Genomic DNA, 17,194 nt, shown 5'->3' with positions numbered 1-17,194 from the left:
GGAATAAATAAGTATAAACAATATAGATTATAAAAAAAAATGCTTATCAACCAAAAATATACTAATAAAATGAAAGAGAAGGGAGACCAAAGAGAAAAACATATATATCTTTTGTATGGCATCTTTCATTTTTTTTGGCCTGCACGTTGTGTTTTTTGAGTAACAGATGGAGGAAGAAAGATTCTTCCACCAACTTTTATTAAATGTGTTAAAGTATTACATTTACAATGATGATACTTGGCAGGAGACCAAAGATGAGACATATAGTGGTTAGAGTGGTGGAAGAGGCAAACCGTACTATCATTATCAGGCTTCTTTCAATTGATCTTCCGAAGCATGATACTGATACTGAGCCTTCTCATTTGCGTGCATATTCATGACATATGTCCCATGTAGCTGTCATGTGTGTAAGGGAGAATATTGTATGGCTATGCGCATACTTTATATTTTCTCTACAATGAAATAGTCATTCCAATATATTTATTAAAAAAAAATGATGCAGCATTAACAAATAAAAATAAAGATTCACACAAGATGAAATTTTTTGAAATATCAAAAAAAAAAACTTTAAACTCCAACTGATAAAATAATTCTAAATTTTATTAATAAGTATAAATAAATACAAAATAAAACTATATATTTATAGTGTCTCAATCCTCGCAAAGATAGTCCCGTAAATAGTAAAATATTCAAAATAATATGATAACATCTACATAATAGTCCAACTGTAAACTAAATAAAAATTAAAATTATGAAATTGAACCAAAGACGGATACTCAAATATAAAACGATCCCGAAATCCGTTAAAATGATGAAATTTGGATCCAAAAATTCAGGTGAACAAATAAATACTATTCACAATCATATATGCCTCAATGAGCTTTCCATTGCTATATTATGACCTCCATTACCCATTTATTTGGATTTCCGCTGCTTCCAAGGCTCCATCTACCCCAAATATATACTCTTGGGTGAGATATTTCATATCAAAAGATGATCCTCATTATGTTTTGTATATGCTGCCTTTATTTTTACTTGAATGTTAGTTGTCATAATCAGAATCAGGTTTGTTTCAATCTGATATTCCTCAATATCCAACATAGAGAATTTGATTTTTTTGAAAAGTGATTTCCAAAGTATAGTAATTGGTTGCATGGACACATCTAAAGTTTTTAACTTTTATCTTATTGGGTAAATATTCAGAGTTGGAGGCCACGACAATGTTTATGATAAGATATAGATGACATTGCATGCATAACTTCTGAGTTATTACTCCAACGAGAAACTAGGAATCACCAACCCCCCCCCCCCCCCCCACCCCATCCATCTACAGGGTTTATGACTTTATGTCCATTTTCTGTCTAAAGTTTCTATTTGATTTTTATCTCCCATTTTTTAAGTGCCCATCATCCAGTAATGGCCTATCCATTTTGTTTAAACGGAGTTAAACTCTTCAAACTAAAGAAAGGGAACAAAGAAGATACCGGCCAATTAAGCAGGGGAGACGTACAGCGGCTAGGAGAGCTCCAAGATGAGGAGGGCTTCAAAGGAAATGGGGCATCGAAAGGATTTCAATGAAGAGATGGTAGCGGCGACAATCTCCGATGACGAGAAGTGATCTACAATGGAAGAGAATACGATGAGAACTCTGGCAGCGAGGAGAGCTTCGAAGGGAAACAGAGCAGAGAATGGATTTTTGTGAGGATGGCGGTGGCGACGATCTCCGGGACAGGAAGGAATTGGCAATAAGAGGAAGGGCAACGGAGAGTGCCGAGGAAAGGAACAGTGAGTGCCAAGAAAAAGAACGTCGAGGGGAAGAGAGGGAGGCGGGCCGCCAATTGTGGAGAATTGAATCAAGAGAAGATTGCGTTCCAGGGATCGCGGAAACAAGGGAGAAAATCGTGATCCATTGCCAAATTCTCTGATCAGGGATAAAAACATAATTTTAAAACTTTAATTGATTTTTAATTCAAATAACTATGGTTTTTATTGACGGCGTTGGTAGAACCATCACATTAGGGATATTTGTGCAAAAATAATATTTTATGAGGGTGCAGAAGTAATTAAATTTTAAAAAAAATATTCATGTAAATTTAAACTTTTAGAAAAGTATTGATACAAAATTTTCTTAAAAAAATTATGCGTACCAAGTCTTTCGTGATCGACTATAGGCAGCTGCCAATAGAGAATCTTAGATATTTTTTCTTAATTCGGCGGCCAGTTTCTTTTTAATGTAAATAACGTTTCTGCCCTAACAGAGCAACGTAGCAAAAGTCTTTCTTTAATATTATATGGATGCAATTATTAACTGGCTTAATGGCATTTTCTTGAAAAGATATGGAGCTTTAGCTAATCAATTAGTATGATTTAACGATTGAGGAAATGAATAGGTATCAAAAAAAATAAAAGGATTCAAGGTTAACAAACTGGTGTCCGGAGAAAAATATCGGAGATTCATCGGCGTTTCCAGTAGTAGATTCTATTGAATACAGCATAATATACCACCTACTACCCAATAACTTATCAGTGACGAAGGTCGGCTACATTATTATCGTGATTCCGATGTTCGATTCAATAAATACATTAGGTAAAATGTTAAAAGCAAGATGATTATTTTTCGAGTTTCTGATAGGGCTTAGATACGAAATTTCTTTTCAAACTCCAACCTAACTCTAAGCCCGAGCTTGGCCCAAAGCTCAATCGAGCCAACCCAAACAAGCTTGTTTGATTCAAAAGGCTGGACCTAATCTCGATTAACCCATTCGACATGACTTTCTTACTTAAGTGACCGAAAATACTTGGATCCGAGTCGAAAGACTCATGGCAAAAGAACCTATTGATGAATGTGAGACAAGACCAGGCCAAGCTCCAAGCTCAGTCTTGGGGGCAGAAATCAACCTCAAACTGCGGGCAAAGCATCAACCCAAGCCCGGCCTAAACTTTATTCGTGTAACACTAACCCAAGCAATACCAAGCCTAGCCCGAGGCTTGTTCCAAAGCTAGCTATGCTAGCCCGAGCCCATTTCCTACTCTATTCCGTAAATAATCGAATAATGATATTAATTAGCTATTCACAAATTTGACTTTGCTATGTCATTAGAGAAAGTTGAGATGCAAACTTATTCTCTATCAACTAATTTTAATTTGAGATGCAGATTTATTCTTTATTAACTAATTTCCTCAATTTGCCCTGACCTTTTTCAGTCTCTGACTGTGAACATCACACAATAAAAAAAAAATTTTACACATATATCTTTTTAAATATTTAAATTTATATAAATATTTTATAAAATTATTATTTATTATATATCTTATAAATTTTTCTTTTTACACATCTATTCATAAAAATATTTTAATCATTTTAATTTTAAATTATTAATTTTTAACGATGTTAAATAATATAAATATATATATAAAAAAAATATATTTCATAAAAATATACATTCAGATATCAATTTTAAAAATATATTTATATAAATTTAAATATTTAAAAAATATATATAAAAAATCTTAATAAAAATTATCCGATACAAACCAACCTAGGAATTAGAATATCCACAGTGAGACACCCTATTGGACCTTTTACAGGCTCCAGGCATTACACCAACTCAACCATCCAGTTGTTTATTCATCAATTCAAATTTTGCATGGCATGACCTTTTTCTGATAATTAAAAAAAAAAAATCTGAAAACAATGCAAATATTTGCAAATGTCTTCATCATTATTCATCAAACTCGGACAAGTCTGCTTACTGGTGCTTGATTTGTAAGGCGGCAACTCTACCACCAAGTACAACACACATACCCTCATCAAAGCACATCAACACAGATTAACGCTATGGCTGGTAGCTCCCATACATTTTATATAACATTAAGTGCTTCCGGTTCTTTTACAATCCAAACAGCACGTTATAGCCATTTCAGACAGACAAATATTGCACACAAAAAATGGTGTGGTGTAGAAGATACAGGCATTCCTCGCATTACAGCAGTTGTGAACCGAACGGATTGCTCTGGTGTTGAGTGTTGTTCGCTGGGAAAGCTCCAAAACCAACATCACCGAAGGGGTTTTGTGCAGCCCCAATGCCCATATGCTGCTGGGGGACAGGCTGAAAAAAGGGATTTGGCGGCGCCATCAAGGGCATCTGTTGCTGCTGCTGAGCCATGGCAGCCATTTGAACAGACGGAGGGGCAGCTACTTGGTTCGACATCATGAATGGATCAGCTGACAAGAAAGGATTTGGAGCTGGCGCTCCATAGAATTGCTGCTGCTGCTGCTGCTGCTGCTGTCCCTGCCTATATGCTGCCTCATCATAGAGACTATCTAATGTGAGCTTGTCAAAACCACCGCCCTGCCAATTATCAACAGATGCCTTCAGCTGATATATTCTCAAACAGCAAACAAAAGAGGCGTCTCTAATCTTCCTAAGAGTAAAATAACTAGAAATGGAATATCAATACAAAAATGAAAGTTGACATAGTTATAACCAACTAAAGACAAGGAAAAGCATATGATGAACAGAGTTTGGATGTCAATATTAATATTAAAATCCAAGTACTGCTATTAGGGACTCACTCTTCTTTTCCCTTTTCCCAGCTGCCTTGTTATGATGTCTAACTCATATATGTATCATTTGCAAGAAGTATTCCATTTATTTTTGCATCTCTTGATATCTTTCTGAAGAGAGTTGTGAAAGACATGAATCTAATTAAAGGACAGTCTACAAATGCTACAAAGTATATTGCCTTCGAAGAGAAGTCTAAACCTTGGAATCTAATCCGATTCATAAATCATAATAACAAATGCAACAGCATGTTCCTAATGCTATTACACTGAGAAATCATTGTCTTTTAACACACCATCATACCAGAGAAAATACAGACTATCTTGAATATTGTCTTCTCATGCAATGACACAGGCACTGAAGGCACAAAACATATATTTAGTACAGCATACAGATGTTAATAGGTTATCACACATGATGCCTGCTACCAATTGCCCATCCATTCACTGTGCAGTTCACTAATCTGATGTGGCAGTCAGGGATTTGTATTGTATGCGAGGATAGGTGGTGTCAGCAAGGGCTAGACCTGTTTAGATGTTGAGCAGCCCATCCAAGCCCGAAGTGTTTTAAATAGGCCTGGGCCTAGATTTTAAGCCTGGCAAGCTGAGCCAGGCCTGAAATTTGAGCCCGCCCATTAAACGGGTCGGCTCCTTGCCTTGCATCGCCTCCTCACCTCAACCCCCAACCAGGCTACCACCAGTCTGTCTCCTCCTCGAACTGAGTCCTCACCTCTCATCTCTCCACCAGTTTGCCCCCTCAACTCCTCTCATCTCTCCACCAGTTTGTTGTCTTTAATGGCCTTCTTTAAGCCTACCCTCCACAATCTTGATCTCTTTACCCTTATATCTCCATTCCTAGTTTCAGACCCTTAGATCAAGTCCACCTTCTGTTCTTCTTTTTTTGTTGAATTTTTAAGAAAGTTGTGAGTTTTTTCTGAAATTTTCTCCAATGTGATCTGTCTTTTCCATCAAATTCTATAGAGATTTGGATTCAAGTTGGGATTTTTGGGCCAGAAATTTGTTTGAATTTTTTATCATATCCAAGGCCATTTCCCACTTCCAAGCATGCAGCCCACTAGGTCCAAAAAACACAGGGCCTGGCCTGAAGCCCAAAGCTACCAATCTCGGGCTTGGGAAGTAGACCCAAAGGCTGGGCTAGGCTCAGGCCTAGCTATTCATAGTCATACCTAGGGCTAAGCCCAGCCCAACCAGCCTCGTAACCAAGTCTAGTCAGGGCCCCATTATGACAGCGGTCTCTAGCATTTTTTAACGTAATAAGTCCATATAATAATATCAGCACCCGCAAACTCCCATCATATAGTCATCATCATTCAAATCTATAGGCTAGACGCTATAATCTATGCAATATCAACAATATTACAACTCTAAAATTAACCATTCATTACTATTAGGTCAATATTTTTTAAAAAAAAGGTAAAAAAGAAAGAAGAGAAAAAGCTCTTTCACTCCGACACAAAATGTCCAGGAAGTATATGAACATATCTAGGAGCTATCCACTTCCAGATTTCTTTTTTATTTTAAAATTAGGTTATCAGCATAAGAACCAGACATGCATTGTATCCATATTTGATACATATTGAATACGAACACAGGATACAATTTGAAATATCCATACTTCCTACTTCCTAGCATTGCAACTTAGCATCACCCTCTATGCCTTTTAAGGTGTTCTCATGCAGTCCTTAGATAAAATCTAAAATGTTGACTCACCCTTAGATAAATTCAGAGTAGCACCCAAGCACAACAATGGCCATGGAGCGCCTGGTACATAGCTACTCAAAATTTGCCTAGATAATTAGGGCCATTAAAGGCACTATCAAATTTGCTTCTTCAACACAATGGCCTAACACTATGAAGAACACTTTGGGCCCTAGAGACCAAAGACATCATTAAGAAATCATACTATTCCCAGACAAAGTGGCCAGTTTTGAGGTACCATGATACAGCAGCATCTCATGGTACACCCCCATATCCCCATATTGACCCATGATTCATCAACACACCTAGGTGTGGCACACGTATGTACCTAGTGTGCCTTGTACAGGGCATACCATGCAACAGCATGAACCATTCTTCAGACCTCAGAAAAAACAATAGGCCCTATGAATTTGGGCCCGGATTTTATTTACAACCAGGACGTATGTGAGGAGCCATACAGGTTGCAACAATTTGAGGTCTAACTTGGAGGGATTCAACTTGAAGGACATCCCTGGTCCTCAGGCATTTATATCTAACATCATATGTAGGCTCCGAGTATAAGTTGGTTGGGCACTAGCCACTAGGTGGGTCCTAAGTTAACATGAGGTGCATTGAGATTGATGGCTTCAAATGTCACCTTGATCCAATTAAGTCCTAGTTGGTTGGGTAGCACAAATCTGAGTGGAAACAACTCAAAACACTAAAGATTGAAGTTTCCACCAAACTGAAAATCATGACATTAGCATGGTGGAAAGAAGTTCAAACCATCATAGTCCAAAAAATGCAAGGAAAAAATTCTCAACTTCGAACAATATAAAAAAAATCAAGAGAAAGTACTCGCAATCTGATTATATCCTCTATCAAAGGCTTAACAGGATTGAAGCAAAGCAACAAGATAATGAGGAATTACATCCAGGAGTTTGACTTGTTGACCCAAAGTAACATACTTCCTGGTAATAAGGAAAGAAACTCCTAGATATGTGTAGGACTGTGGCTCCAAATCTAGGATCAAGTGTCAACACATACTAAAGTCATTGCAGATAATAGTTAAAAGCAAGTCCTTAAAGCCAAGAAGTACCTTGTTAACATCACCAACAACAATGGACACATTATGCTTATTTAGCAAGGCAGAACCCTGGGGCAAGTATTGCTCAATACATATCCTAGTAACAAGGTTATACGCCATCAAGCAAGAAATCCATGAACAGATTGAGTTATGAGTTAAGACCCAAAACATAACATTTTTAGACATGGCACTTCAGGAGTGTAGACTAGATGGCTGCATGTAAATGGCTACATTTAGTGTGATGCTTATGAGCATTCTGAGGGAGATATCCTAGCAATGATGACAAGGTAGGTGACCCTAAGTTAATGATCCATTAGGCTATCTTATTAGATGTGCTATGATGAACCTCATGCTTGCAAGTCCAATAGGTTGTTGACACAAATATCTTCTGCAACACTTGCAGGGTAGCTAGTGAGCAGTGATTGATCATCATCAACAATGATAGCACCAAAAAGTAAAAACCTTCTCCCAGGAAATATGATCAATAATTTAAACCTGACCACAAGACTTGCCAACAGCACTTAGCTCATGGATCTGGCACCTCTATCTCATTGCTGCATGCACTGGGAGAGCTCTGGGTTCAAATCTAGACACAAGCACAATCCGCCATATATCCTATCAAAAAATTAAAAAAGAAAAAAGACCAAAGGACAAACAACCTTTACTTCTGCTAGGCTTTTACAGGGTTTTAAGGTTCCACATGTACTAGTAATCATGCAAAATCATTCCAACTAGAAGAAGTATACCCTTGATCAGATACACAACAATACTATGAAAGTATTAGATTAGCTAGTATATTAATGAAAGAGGAACGCAGAGGAACCAACCAACTGGCTTTCAACCATAGATGAATTGGTGTTACTAGGAGTAGTAACAAGGGCAAGTTCCCATCCTGATGGATCGAATCCTTTTTCTTGCACCATACCAGAACCGCTGGAAGTAGTATAATCTGCAAAACAACCATAATATATATTTAATATGATGTAAAGAAACAACTTACAAATACACCACAAAGAAGAAATAACTAAGCGCACCAGATGGAACAATGGCCAAGGCTAATGCATTGCTTTCCTCTATTGCTGATGCATCAGGATTTGTTTCATTTAATCCCTAGGCAATCAGGAAGAGATTTATAAACAGTACAGAAAGAGCCAAGACAATAACACATTCTTCTTAGAGTTACCAGTAGGTCTCCAGCATCTTCAGTAACTGCCTTATGAGGAGATGCAACTTCAACATTAGATGGTGTTGGTTTGGGTTCATCAGGGGGCGGTTTTTCCTCCTCTAAGGGAGCAGGACTTGCTTCTGGTTTGTATGTCAAAAGAAGTCTCTCTGGAAATTCCTAACTCAAAACAAGAACCTCATATAAATTGTTTGAAGTACAATCAGTATGATTACTCGAGAATACAATATCAAAAGATAATGTTATGCATTTGACTAGTAAACGTTAATGAAATATATGAAATAGTCAGTCCAGCAAAAACAAAAACTGAACCAGATTCCAGAAATAGGATTAAATCGGGATTGCAAACCAATTTCCCAATCATGTTTTGCTTGCATAATTCTAAGCAAACCCTGTAGGACTTAAAATTTTCATAGCTTTTCATACCATATGACCAACAAGAAACCAACCTACTCACCAATGGTAGCCACCTTCACTGGGCCCCACCACCCTCTTCCACCATGGTGATGCTCCCACATACCTTTATACCTCCTGCCTCTCTCCCCCTATTGGAGATGGTTCCCTAACATAGCGATAATCTCATGTAACCAAAACACTCAACAGGCGCTAGTGAAGTAATGCTTTTCTTTATCACTCATAACAGTATCAGTTATTAAAAGCATCAGATGTTTGACATGGTATAGGGAACCCATGATCCTAAAGAACAATTATAGGAAAAATTCACCCAGCTGCTATAAGCAATCAAAGGAGAACTAAGGTTCTAGTAGCTAGATCCTTAAATTTGGCATAGACATGGACAAATTTTCTTTCATACTGCTAGCAACTGTGCACCACCACCTTAAGATGATGGCAAGACGTCTTAGTTGCTAGAGTAGAAACTCCACATCAAAACTTGTGCATACAGAGTTCCTTGGTGTACATCCATTGGCGTGACTAGTTCAATGATTTCCATAACAAAATTGCTTTTAAATTGCTATTCTGATGCCCAATGTTACAAGTATTTTAGGTTCCAATGTGTGATAAATATGCATGTTGCTGACTTCAGCACAACAGGTAACTACAACCAGCACAGTTGTAGGCCCACCTAATTTCATACAAAAACATATGTTACGGTAACATCATAAAAAACCCAAAACCTAATTTTGGAGGTCAAAAAAATTGCACTAAGGGTGTAGCAGCCATATTAATACATATCAGTTGGTTCCCCTTGCCAATATGGTCCTCAGAACATTGCTGACAACCAATTTCCAGCTGGTTGTATAAACCTTAATATGGTAGCATATCCTATAGTATTTAAGTCTAGCATGTGAGCCCACAAGCAATACATACATACATACATTATATATGCATATGTATATGTATAGAGAGAGAGAGAGACTACACTCCATTTGAATGGATCTAGAAGCAAATCTGATCGCCTCCGGAGCCGTCCAATCCCACACTAATCCCAAGTAACAAAAGCCCCAATTAACGGGTTAATGGGAGCTGCTCATCTCTCGATACCGTCATTTAAAAAAAAATCAAAATCTCCCTTGCAGATTGGCAATTTCATTAATTCCTAGGACTCACTTCTTTAATTTCTAAAAGTAAACACAAGCTGTCCACAGATAAATAGAAACCTGCATTTCCCCACAGAAATAAACAGAAACATGTAAAGAATAAATACTAACCCCTCCAAGATAAACACAAATCCTCTAGGATAAATACCTACTCTGTGCCGGTAAATAGAAACACCACAAAAATAAACACAAACTCGACCCCCCACCCTTGGCCAAGTCAAGGCTCACTCACGATAAAAAGCAAGGATGGAGGATAAGCACAAAGTTTGGATGCAGCAAACACAAAGTATGCAAAATAACCACAAACCTTGTAAGAGTAAACAGAAAAGCAGAAACCAACGAGGGTGCTCACTACCTTCCTGTGCCTCTCTCCAAACAAAAATAAGAACACCCAAAGGATAAACACTAACCCCTCTTCAATAAACACTAACCCCTCTTCAATAAACACAAACCCTTCAGGACAAACATTTAACCTTGGATGATAAATAGAAACATTACAGAAATATCAGAGATAGGCCAATAACCAATGAAGTATTTTTTTTTTCCTTCTAAAACGTAGCTCTGCTGTAATAGAGAGAGGGTGAAAATGTACGTGCAATGTACCAAGGGACAAGTGTGCACATGTGCAGCATGTCCTATCTCATTAATGTTTTTTCCCCTTAACTGCTCCCATTAACCTATTAACCGGGGCTCTTGTTACTTCAAGATTGGTGCACGATCAAATGACTCTAGAGGCAACCAAATTTGCTTCCAGATCCATTCGAATGGACCACACATATACATTGGGGTGGGTGGAGGGGGTGGGGAGCATGGTGGACTTGGATACGCTTGAGTTTGGTGCGCACGCGCACACACACACATGCATATATCTATATATACATCTATACATATATTTATATATACTATTTAAGTCCAGCATGTAACCCCAAAAGCAATATACACAAACAAATGATCATTTCTTCCATTCTATTTGTTAACTAGCACAACCAGACCCCAATCAAATCCTCCCATAAAAGGTAATAAATAAGGTGAAAGGCATACAACTTAGATAAGCCTCTCTGCAGTATCTGTATGTGTCACTTCATACAGTCTCACCGATTAATGTCAAGCATTCTTAGAGAGTCCCACTTAAAGGAACGAAATGAAATGTGACTCAAGTAAGCCTTTTAATAACATCTATAGTCCATGAAGAATTCATAGAGTGTCTGCCCTGAAGGCAAGATGCAATGTAAGACTCAAATAAGCTTTTTAATCTATAGTACATGTTTTGTGGTATTGAAGAAACAAATGCGGTGCATATATCAGAAAAATCTCTTCCCTCAGACTTGTGATTTATATAGTTAATTACACAAGAATTGCAAAGCTTCTCTAACTTATCTTAAAAGCCTGAATTTCTGTATCATATGCATCGTAAAAAATCAGCACAGCATGCTATGATGCTACACTGACCAAATGGTACGTATTATAAGATACCAGCACATAAATCGAAGGCACAACCATAGTCCATAACAGGAAATACAAGCATTCAATAAGCATATTCCTTTGGTACTAAAAGTAAATTGAGACACATAAAACATGTTAAATCAATTAAAATAGACATCAAAGATTTAAGATCAATTTGGAAGGAAAAGGGGTACATGATTAACTAACCAATGGCTCTCTGGAAACCGGAACCACTCGTGGAGCTTCCCTTATATATTCTTCCATGGTTGCAAGAAATGATTGTGGGGGCTGGAAGATGATTATTAAGAAAATGAGGACCCTAACAAGATGTGAAAACCACTAGAGTAGTGTCATTATCATTCGTACCTCTCTCAAGTTTGGAAATTGGAAATTTCTTGCTAGTTCTACTCCCCGACAAACTTCATAAAAATCAGAAAGACTTCCAGCCTGCAAGATCAAGAAACAACTTTCTTCAATAGCCAAAATTTATAGACCTTATATCTATTGCTTTAACAAGACCTCTAAATGGCCAACCAGGAAAAAACACTAAGAAGATGGCAGGACTACCTGTTGTCCAGCTCTCTTGTAGATTTCAAGAGCTTTAATAGCTTCATGTCTTGGCATCTCAAAAAACTGAAATGAAGAGAAAATAGACATGGAAGAAAAATCTATTTAAAGGTCTCGTGAATCACCTCGAGTATATGATCTAACAACCAATGAATATCATATACCTTATCAACAAGGTTGATAATTCCATCATTAATAGCACAATAAATTTTAAAGCTCTCTTTCAACACCTGTTAACATATGATACCAGAAGAAGCATGGTCAAATATTACTTTTCTAATATTTGCATGTAACATTCCATAATATATCAACTATGAATGACTAGACATGATGGTGATGTTGCATCAGAAAGGGATCTAAGTATTGTCCTTTGTTCACAGGTCAAATATGACCAAATATTGAAACAACAAAAAAAAACTATTTAATCATTTTTCTAAATAAATGGGTAAACAATATCACCAAATAAATCCTAGTTTCCCATGTCCATGCTGAAGTATTTTTTTGGGAATATGATTGGTACAGCTGACCCGAACTAAAAGTAATGGAAAAAACCGGAAACCTCAGAATCCAAAGCAACTGGATATTCAATAGCCAACTTATTAAAATACGATGTGGATGAAGCAGTTTGGCAATCGCTTGCAGTACTAATTCTAATTATACTTGCCATTCTTAACAAAATTTGTCAATGCAAAGTATCATAATTACAAAGGATAAAGAAAAGCAGATATATCTGAGAAAGCACCATCTACAGATATTATTTGTTTGAACTAGAACAAGCATGCTTCAAAGCAAAACTGCAGGGTGGCTCAAATGGTAGGCTTACCAGAGCTAGAGCATATTGTACCACATAATTGCTCACAGCAGCTCCTTCTGGCTGCACATCAAATCAGAAACCAATATTAATGTGGATTAATCAAGATAATTTGAGAAAAAAGATGACCTTTCTTTTTAAGATATCATAAGTCCTCAGTTGCTTCTAATTTATCAACGAAAAATAAAATTTATGATCCTAGAGAAGTCACAGAAACAATTACATGGCAGCCAATAAGACGATATAATAACTGCTGTAAAGCAGGTAATTGCTCCAACAAGTCTTCACTATCCAATTCTCTAGTTTTACTGTGACCCTGACAACAAAATGCATCAAAACATTCATAAAAGAGACAAAAATTATGATAGCATAAAAGGTAAGTATGCATATAGCCAGGTGACCATTTGCTAAGTGAAAAAAAAACATTACAATCTAATCAGATCCATAACTGTCTAGACCTTTTCAGACCCTTGAGGAGGTTTCGTCAAGCGCTCAGCTTCAACATCATACTTTAAAACCCTGAAGCATTCCAGTCTTTCCTCCAAAAACAAAGCATAAGTGCGAACCCAAGCAGAGCAATCCCAAGCTGCATAGTAATAAATATAGAATGATATAATTTTCTGAACTGATAATGGATTCAGATCTCTACTACATACAAAGAAGTGCTCTTAAAACATGATTATTGCAGGCGAAGATGAATAACCAATAGGACTCGAGTCATCCTTGAAGTTTGATAATTGAAGTATGCGTCCCCTCTGGGAAAAATTAAGTAGCTCCTCACGGAATGTAGGATCACCCTCCCTAAGAAGCCTATGGATAACTATAAGTGTCTTCAATGCCACCTGCACCACCAATGAGAGGAATCAATAATCATAACAGGAGATCACCTCCATGCAACGTATACAAGGACTTTAAGGCAGAAAAATCATCAGAAGAGTAAGATATTTAGCCTGTGTTTGGTTGTGGAATATGTTAACCCAGATAAATGGGTTAACCTTCTCCTACTCCTCTTTTACCTTCAAAATAAATAGGTTGTTTTTTTCGGTCTTTGTCAGATTAAAGTGAAATAGGCGGACTACAAGGTCTTTATTCCATTTAACCCCCTTTTAGCCTACAACCAAATGCAGCCTTAAGCTCACAACAATACTACATAAATAAGTAAGTGAATCTTGGGAAGGTCATGCTAGCTGTTCATTGTTCTTTTATCTCTATTATCAGCCTCTACATTTTACCACTTTACTAATCTCTCCATCCTTTTCACTATGTGCCCCCTAATTGTCCCAACTGTAAGATCTGCTCCATCCTGTAAAAGGAGCTCCTTTTAAATTATGATCTACAGTTGGCCACATCTTGATGCGCTCCATTGTCAAAAACCCAAGGACTGAGAAATAACACAATTAAGTATAATCTATAACATTTAAAATGCCTAGAGTCAAAGATCAAATATATTAGGAATTCTTACCAATGCATGAAGTGGTACATGAAGGCAAGGTTTTTTTTATTACAAGGTAAATAATTTGCATAATTAAGTATCAGAGCTCAAAAACCATGCCATTAATGATAATATATAATACTTAAAATGCTCAAAGACAAAAAACATATGAGCAATTGCTTATCAATTCATAAAGTGGGAGAAAAATGGATGCTATTCCAATGACAAGACAAATAAATTGAATACTTATATACATCAATCAAGAAAACACACTATTAACCATGACATAAAATTTCAGAATACATCCTAACAAAAACTTCCAAGCCAAAGTGGAAGCAAACCCTTTATGTATTTGAAATTTGTCCATTATGTGACCAGTCAATGCATAAAACCTTCAAATATTTAGTTTTAGCTTTTAAGCATTGTCCATGTTTTACATAAAGTTTTCTAGTATGAATTGCCAACTTTGATAGCTCATAAGTATTTTGCAAATAGCTCAAATCTCTAAAAGTTACAGGTCATCATTGATATACTACAAATTCCAGCACATGTATCTCCTTAATAGACATGGATTGGCTCACTTGGGACCCTATGACATAGGCTAAGATGCAGTGCAGGTCCCATAAGATCAAGGGATAAGCCTACAAAATCAACAATGCATCATGAACCATGACTGCATGGAATCGAACTAAGACAAAATTGATCATTAAACTAAACATGAGCTCCCATAACTGCAGAGAATCAAACTAAGGCAATGCTAGATTTTGAGTGACAACACATGATTATGTTAATGTAAACATTTTTCATCAATAGAAGAGTGCAAAATCACTATATTCTACATGTCATAAAGGTTGCATGGTTGACTCACTTGGGGTCGTATGAGATAGACCAAAATGCTAGGCAAATCCTATAAGCGCAGCAGATAGGCCTACACTATTAACAGCATAAGTGACATGAATAATGGCCATCCAAAGGTGATTATGCAGTTTTTTTTTTTTTTTTGAGCTCAAAAATACATGATTTATAAAGATGACATTCATTTAAAGGAGCCAAAACTACATAAGTTTGACCTAGGACAAAGCCAACTTTTGAGCGACAGCACATGATTATTGTAGAAAAGATCCTTTCCAGCTGACATTGAACATCTTGAATCAATAGAAGAGTGTTGCATCACTATATGTCAAAAAGGTTCGTTCAAGAAAGCAATTATGCATTCAATCACTAAACAGCAAAATCATGTGGCAAGATTATGTTCCTAATGTTTCATGATCTTACGAGTTATTTATTTAAGAGAATGCTTGTTATGGGTTCAAAATTAAGATAGTTCAGGAATCAATAATTATTTTTCTCACATGAGAATAGTTTCTAAATAATTGACAGAACACAAATTTATTGATTGTGGCATAAAGAATTGAGCTCGCATAAAAAAAGCATAAGTTCAAAATTTTCAAGGTTCCAATAGAATCCCCTTTTCCTTTGCCCCGATAACACAAAATGGCTCTCTCTTGTCCAAAGTAATGCCATCAGAGCACTTATTCCATTCCATACCTATATCATAAAAGATGATAAGAGATAATTCCGACTGGTATCAAGAATTATTTTCAAGAAATTTGGACATTGAAGAGCTTTGGCATCAAAAGTAAATCCCTTAATCTTGCATCCTCTAAGAGGCACTGGTGGCTTCTAACAACTACTAATCAAACTCTCCAAAGCAAGGATCCTTCTAAAGCTCATCTAGGGTTCAGAAGATTATCTACTCAGTGACCCATTCCATCACTTCATATCTGTTGAATGTATGAGAAGCCAAAGCACGAAACTAGATATCAACTAAAGAGGCTGTGAGAAGACCAATAGCAGCAAGCACAGTGACCTTTAGTGACAGCGACCAAAATAAGAATATGAAACTAGATTAAATACAAAACAGATGATGGGTGGAAGAAATAGTACCGTCCAGTTGTGGGTCTTGGCGAGCCGCCGGGAGAGAGCGTGGATGCAGTACGCAACGTCTGCACGGGGGCGGGCGATGGAAGTGGCCGCCAAGATCTCTGAACATCAGGATTAACGCAAGGTGGGAATCAATAACATGGCCGGTAAGACAAAAATAAAGAAGAAAAAAAAAAAAAAAAAAGCGAAGAAGGAAGGGGGAACGGAAACGCACTCCTGAGATGCCTCTCCTTGGGCGGGCACTCCACATGATTCGTGGCTTTGACGATGGCAACATCCAGGTCCTCCGATCACGCAGCGGCACCAGAACGCGGATCAGATCGCAAGGGATCAGATCGGATCGAGTTAGTTTAAGGTGTAGGAATTCTTTTCTTTTATTGGATAGAAACAAATCAAAAACATCTATCTATAATTATTTGTCTCTACCTTGAAATCGCTGTTAAGGTTGGCGAGGCCGACGGTTGTGGAGTCCTTGAGAGCGCCGTACGCCTTTCGTAGGCTCTGCAGCGTCGCCATCTGCCCTTCTCTTCCCCTCTCCCTCCGCTTCAAACGCACCGACCCTTCCGGATTTACCTTTTCCCCCTTTTTTTTTTTTCTGTTTTTCTTTTTCCAGACAAATTACGTGTTGGGGCTCGCCGGTTCCCTCTCTCCCCTTCGTCCCCCGCCCCACGGCGCAGCCCTCTTTTTCCCGTCTCCCTGTTCTCGTGTAAAAATAAGTACACAGTCTCACATTTTATTCTTTTTCTTATTTGCTTCTGTATTTTATTCGGTGGCGATAGAAGGTTGTTTGATCTGAACGGTCGGATGATCGCTAGGGCCTCTCCAATGGAACTCGGAACCGTTGGATCGCCATTATTATGCAGAAGAAAAGCGGGAACACGCCATCGCGCCCGCCTGCCCCGTCCC

The 17,194-nt window shown here is 37.5% G+C and overlaps 2 protein-coding genes across 2 annotated transcripts in view; both read right to left on the bottom strand.

Annotated features, from left to right (window-relative positions):
* Window positions 1-3,701: 3,701 nt before the first annotated feature.
* Window positions 3,702-17,003, bottom strand: LOC105047008 (putative clathrin assembly protein At2g01600). The gene is made up of 15 exons (XM_010925772.4): window positions 16,715-17,003; window positions 16,503-16,572; window positions 16,292-16,389; window positions 13,616-13,754; window positions 13,371-13,498; window positions 13,136-13,228; window positions 12,925-12,975; window positions 12,266-12,331; window positions 12,102-12,167; window positions 11,901-11,981; window positions 11,742-11,822; window positions 8,533-8,691; window positions 8,384-8,459; window positions 8,177-8,298; window positions 3,702-4,352 (listed from the first exon to the last, which is right to left on the bottom strand). Exons 1-15 carry the CDS (start codon window positions 16,802-16,804, stop codon window positions 3,984-3,986), a joined length of 1,689 nt encoding a protein of 562 aa, XP_010924074.1. The 5' UTR covers window positions 16,805-17,003; the 3' UTR covers window positions 3,702-3,983.
* Window positions 17,004-17,099: 96 nt separating this feature from the next.
* Window positions 17,100-17,194, bottom strand: part of LOC140858751 (uncharacterized) — an 8,532-nt gene continuing 8,437 nt past the window's right edge. Inside the window, exon 5 of the mRNA XM_073260054.1 lies at window positions 17,100-17,194. This exon is cut by the window's right edge and continues 61 nt beyond it. Within this exon, the coding sequence (XP_073116155.1) occupies window positions 17,100-17,194 (95 nt within the window).

This window comes from Elaeis guineensis, chromosome 6, assembly GCF_000442705.2.
Source record: "Elaeis guineensis isolate ETL-2024a chromosome 6, EG11, whole genome shotgun sequence".
NCBI classification, from domain to species: Eukaryota; Viridiplantae; Streptophyta; class Magnoliopsida; order Arecales; family Arecaceae; genus Elaeis; species Elaeis guineensis.
Note: the sequence above shows the minus strand (reverse complement) of the source record. Positions and strands in the feature narration are given on the sequence as shown.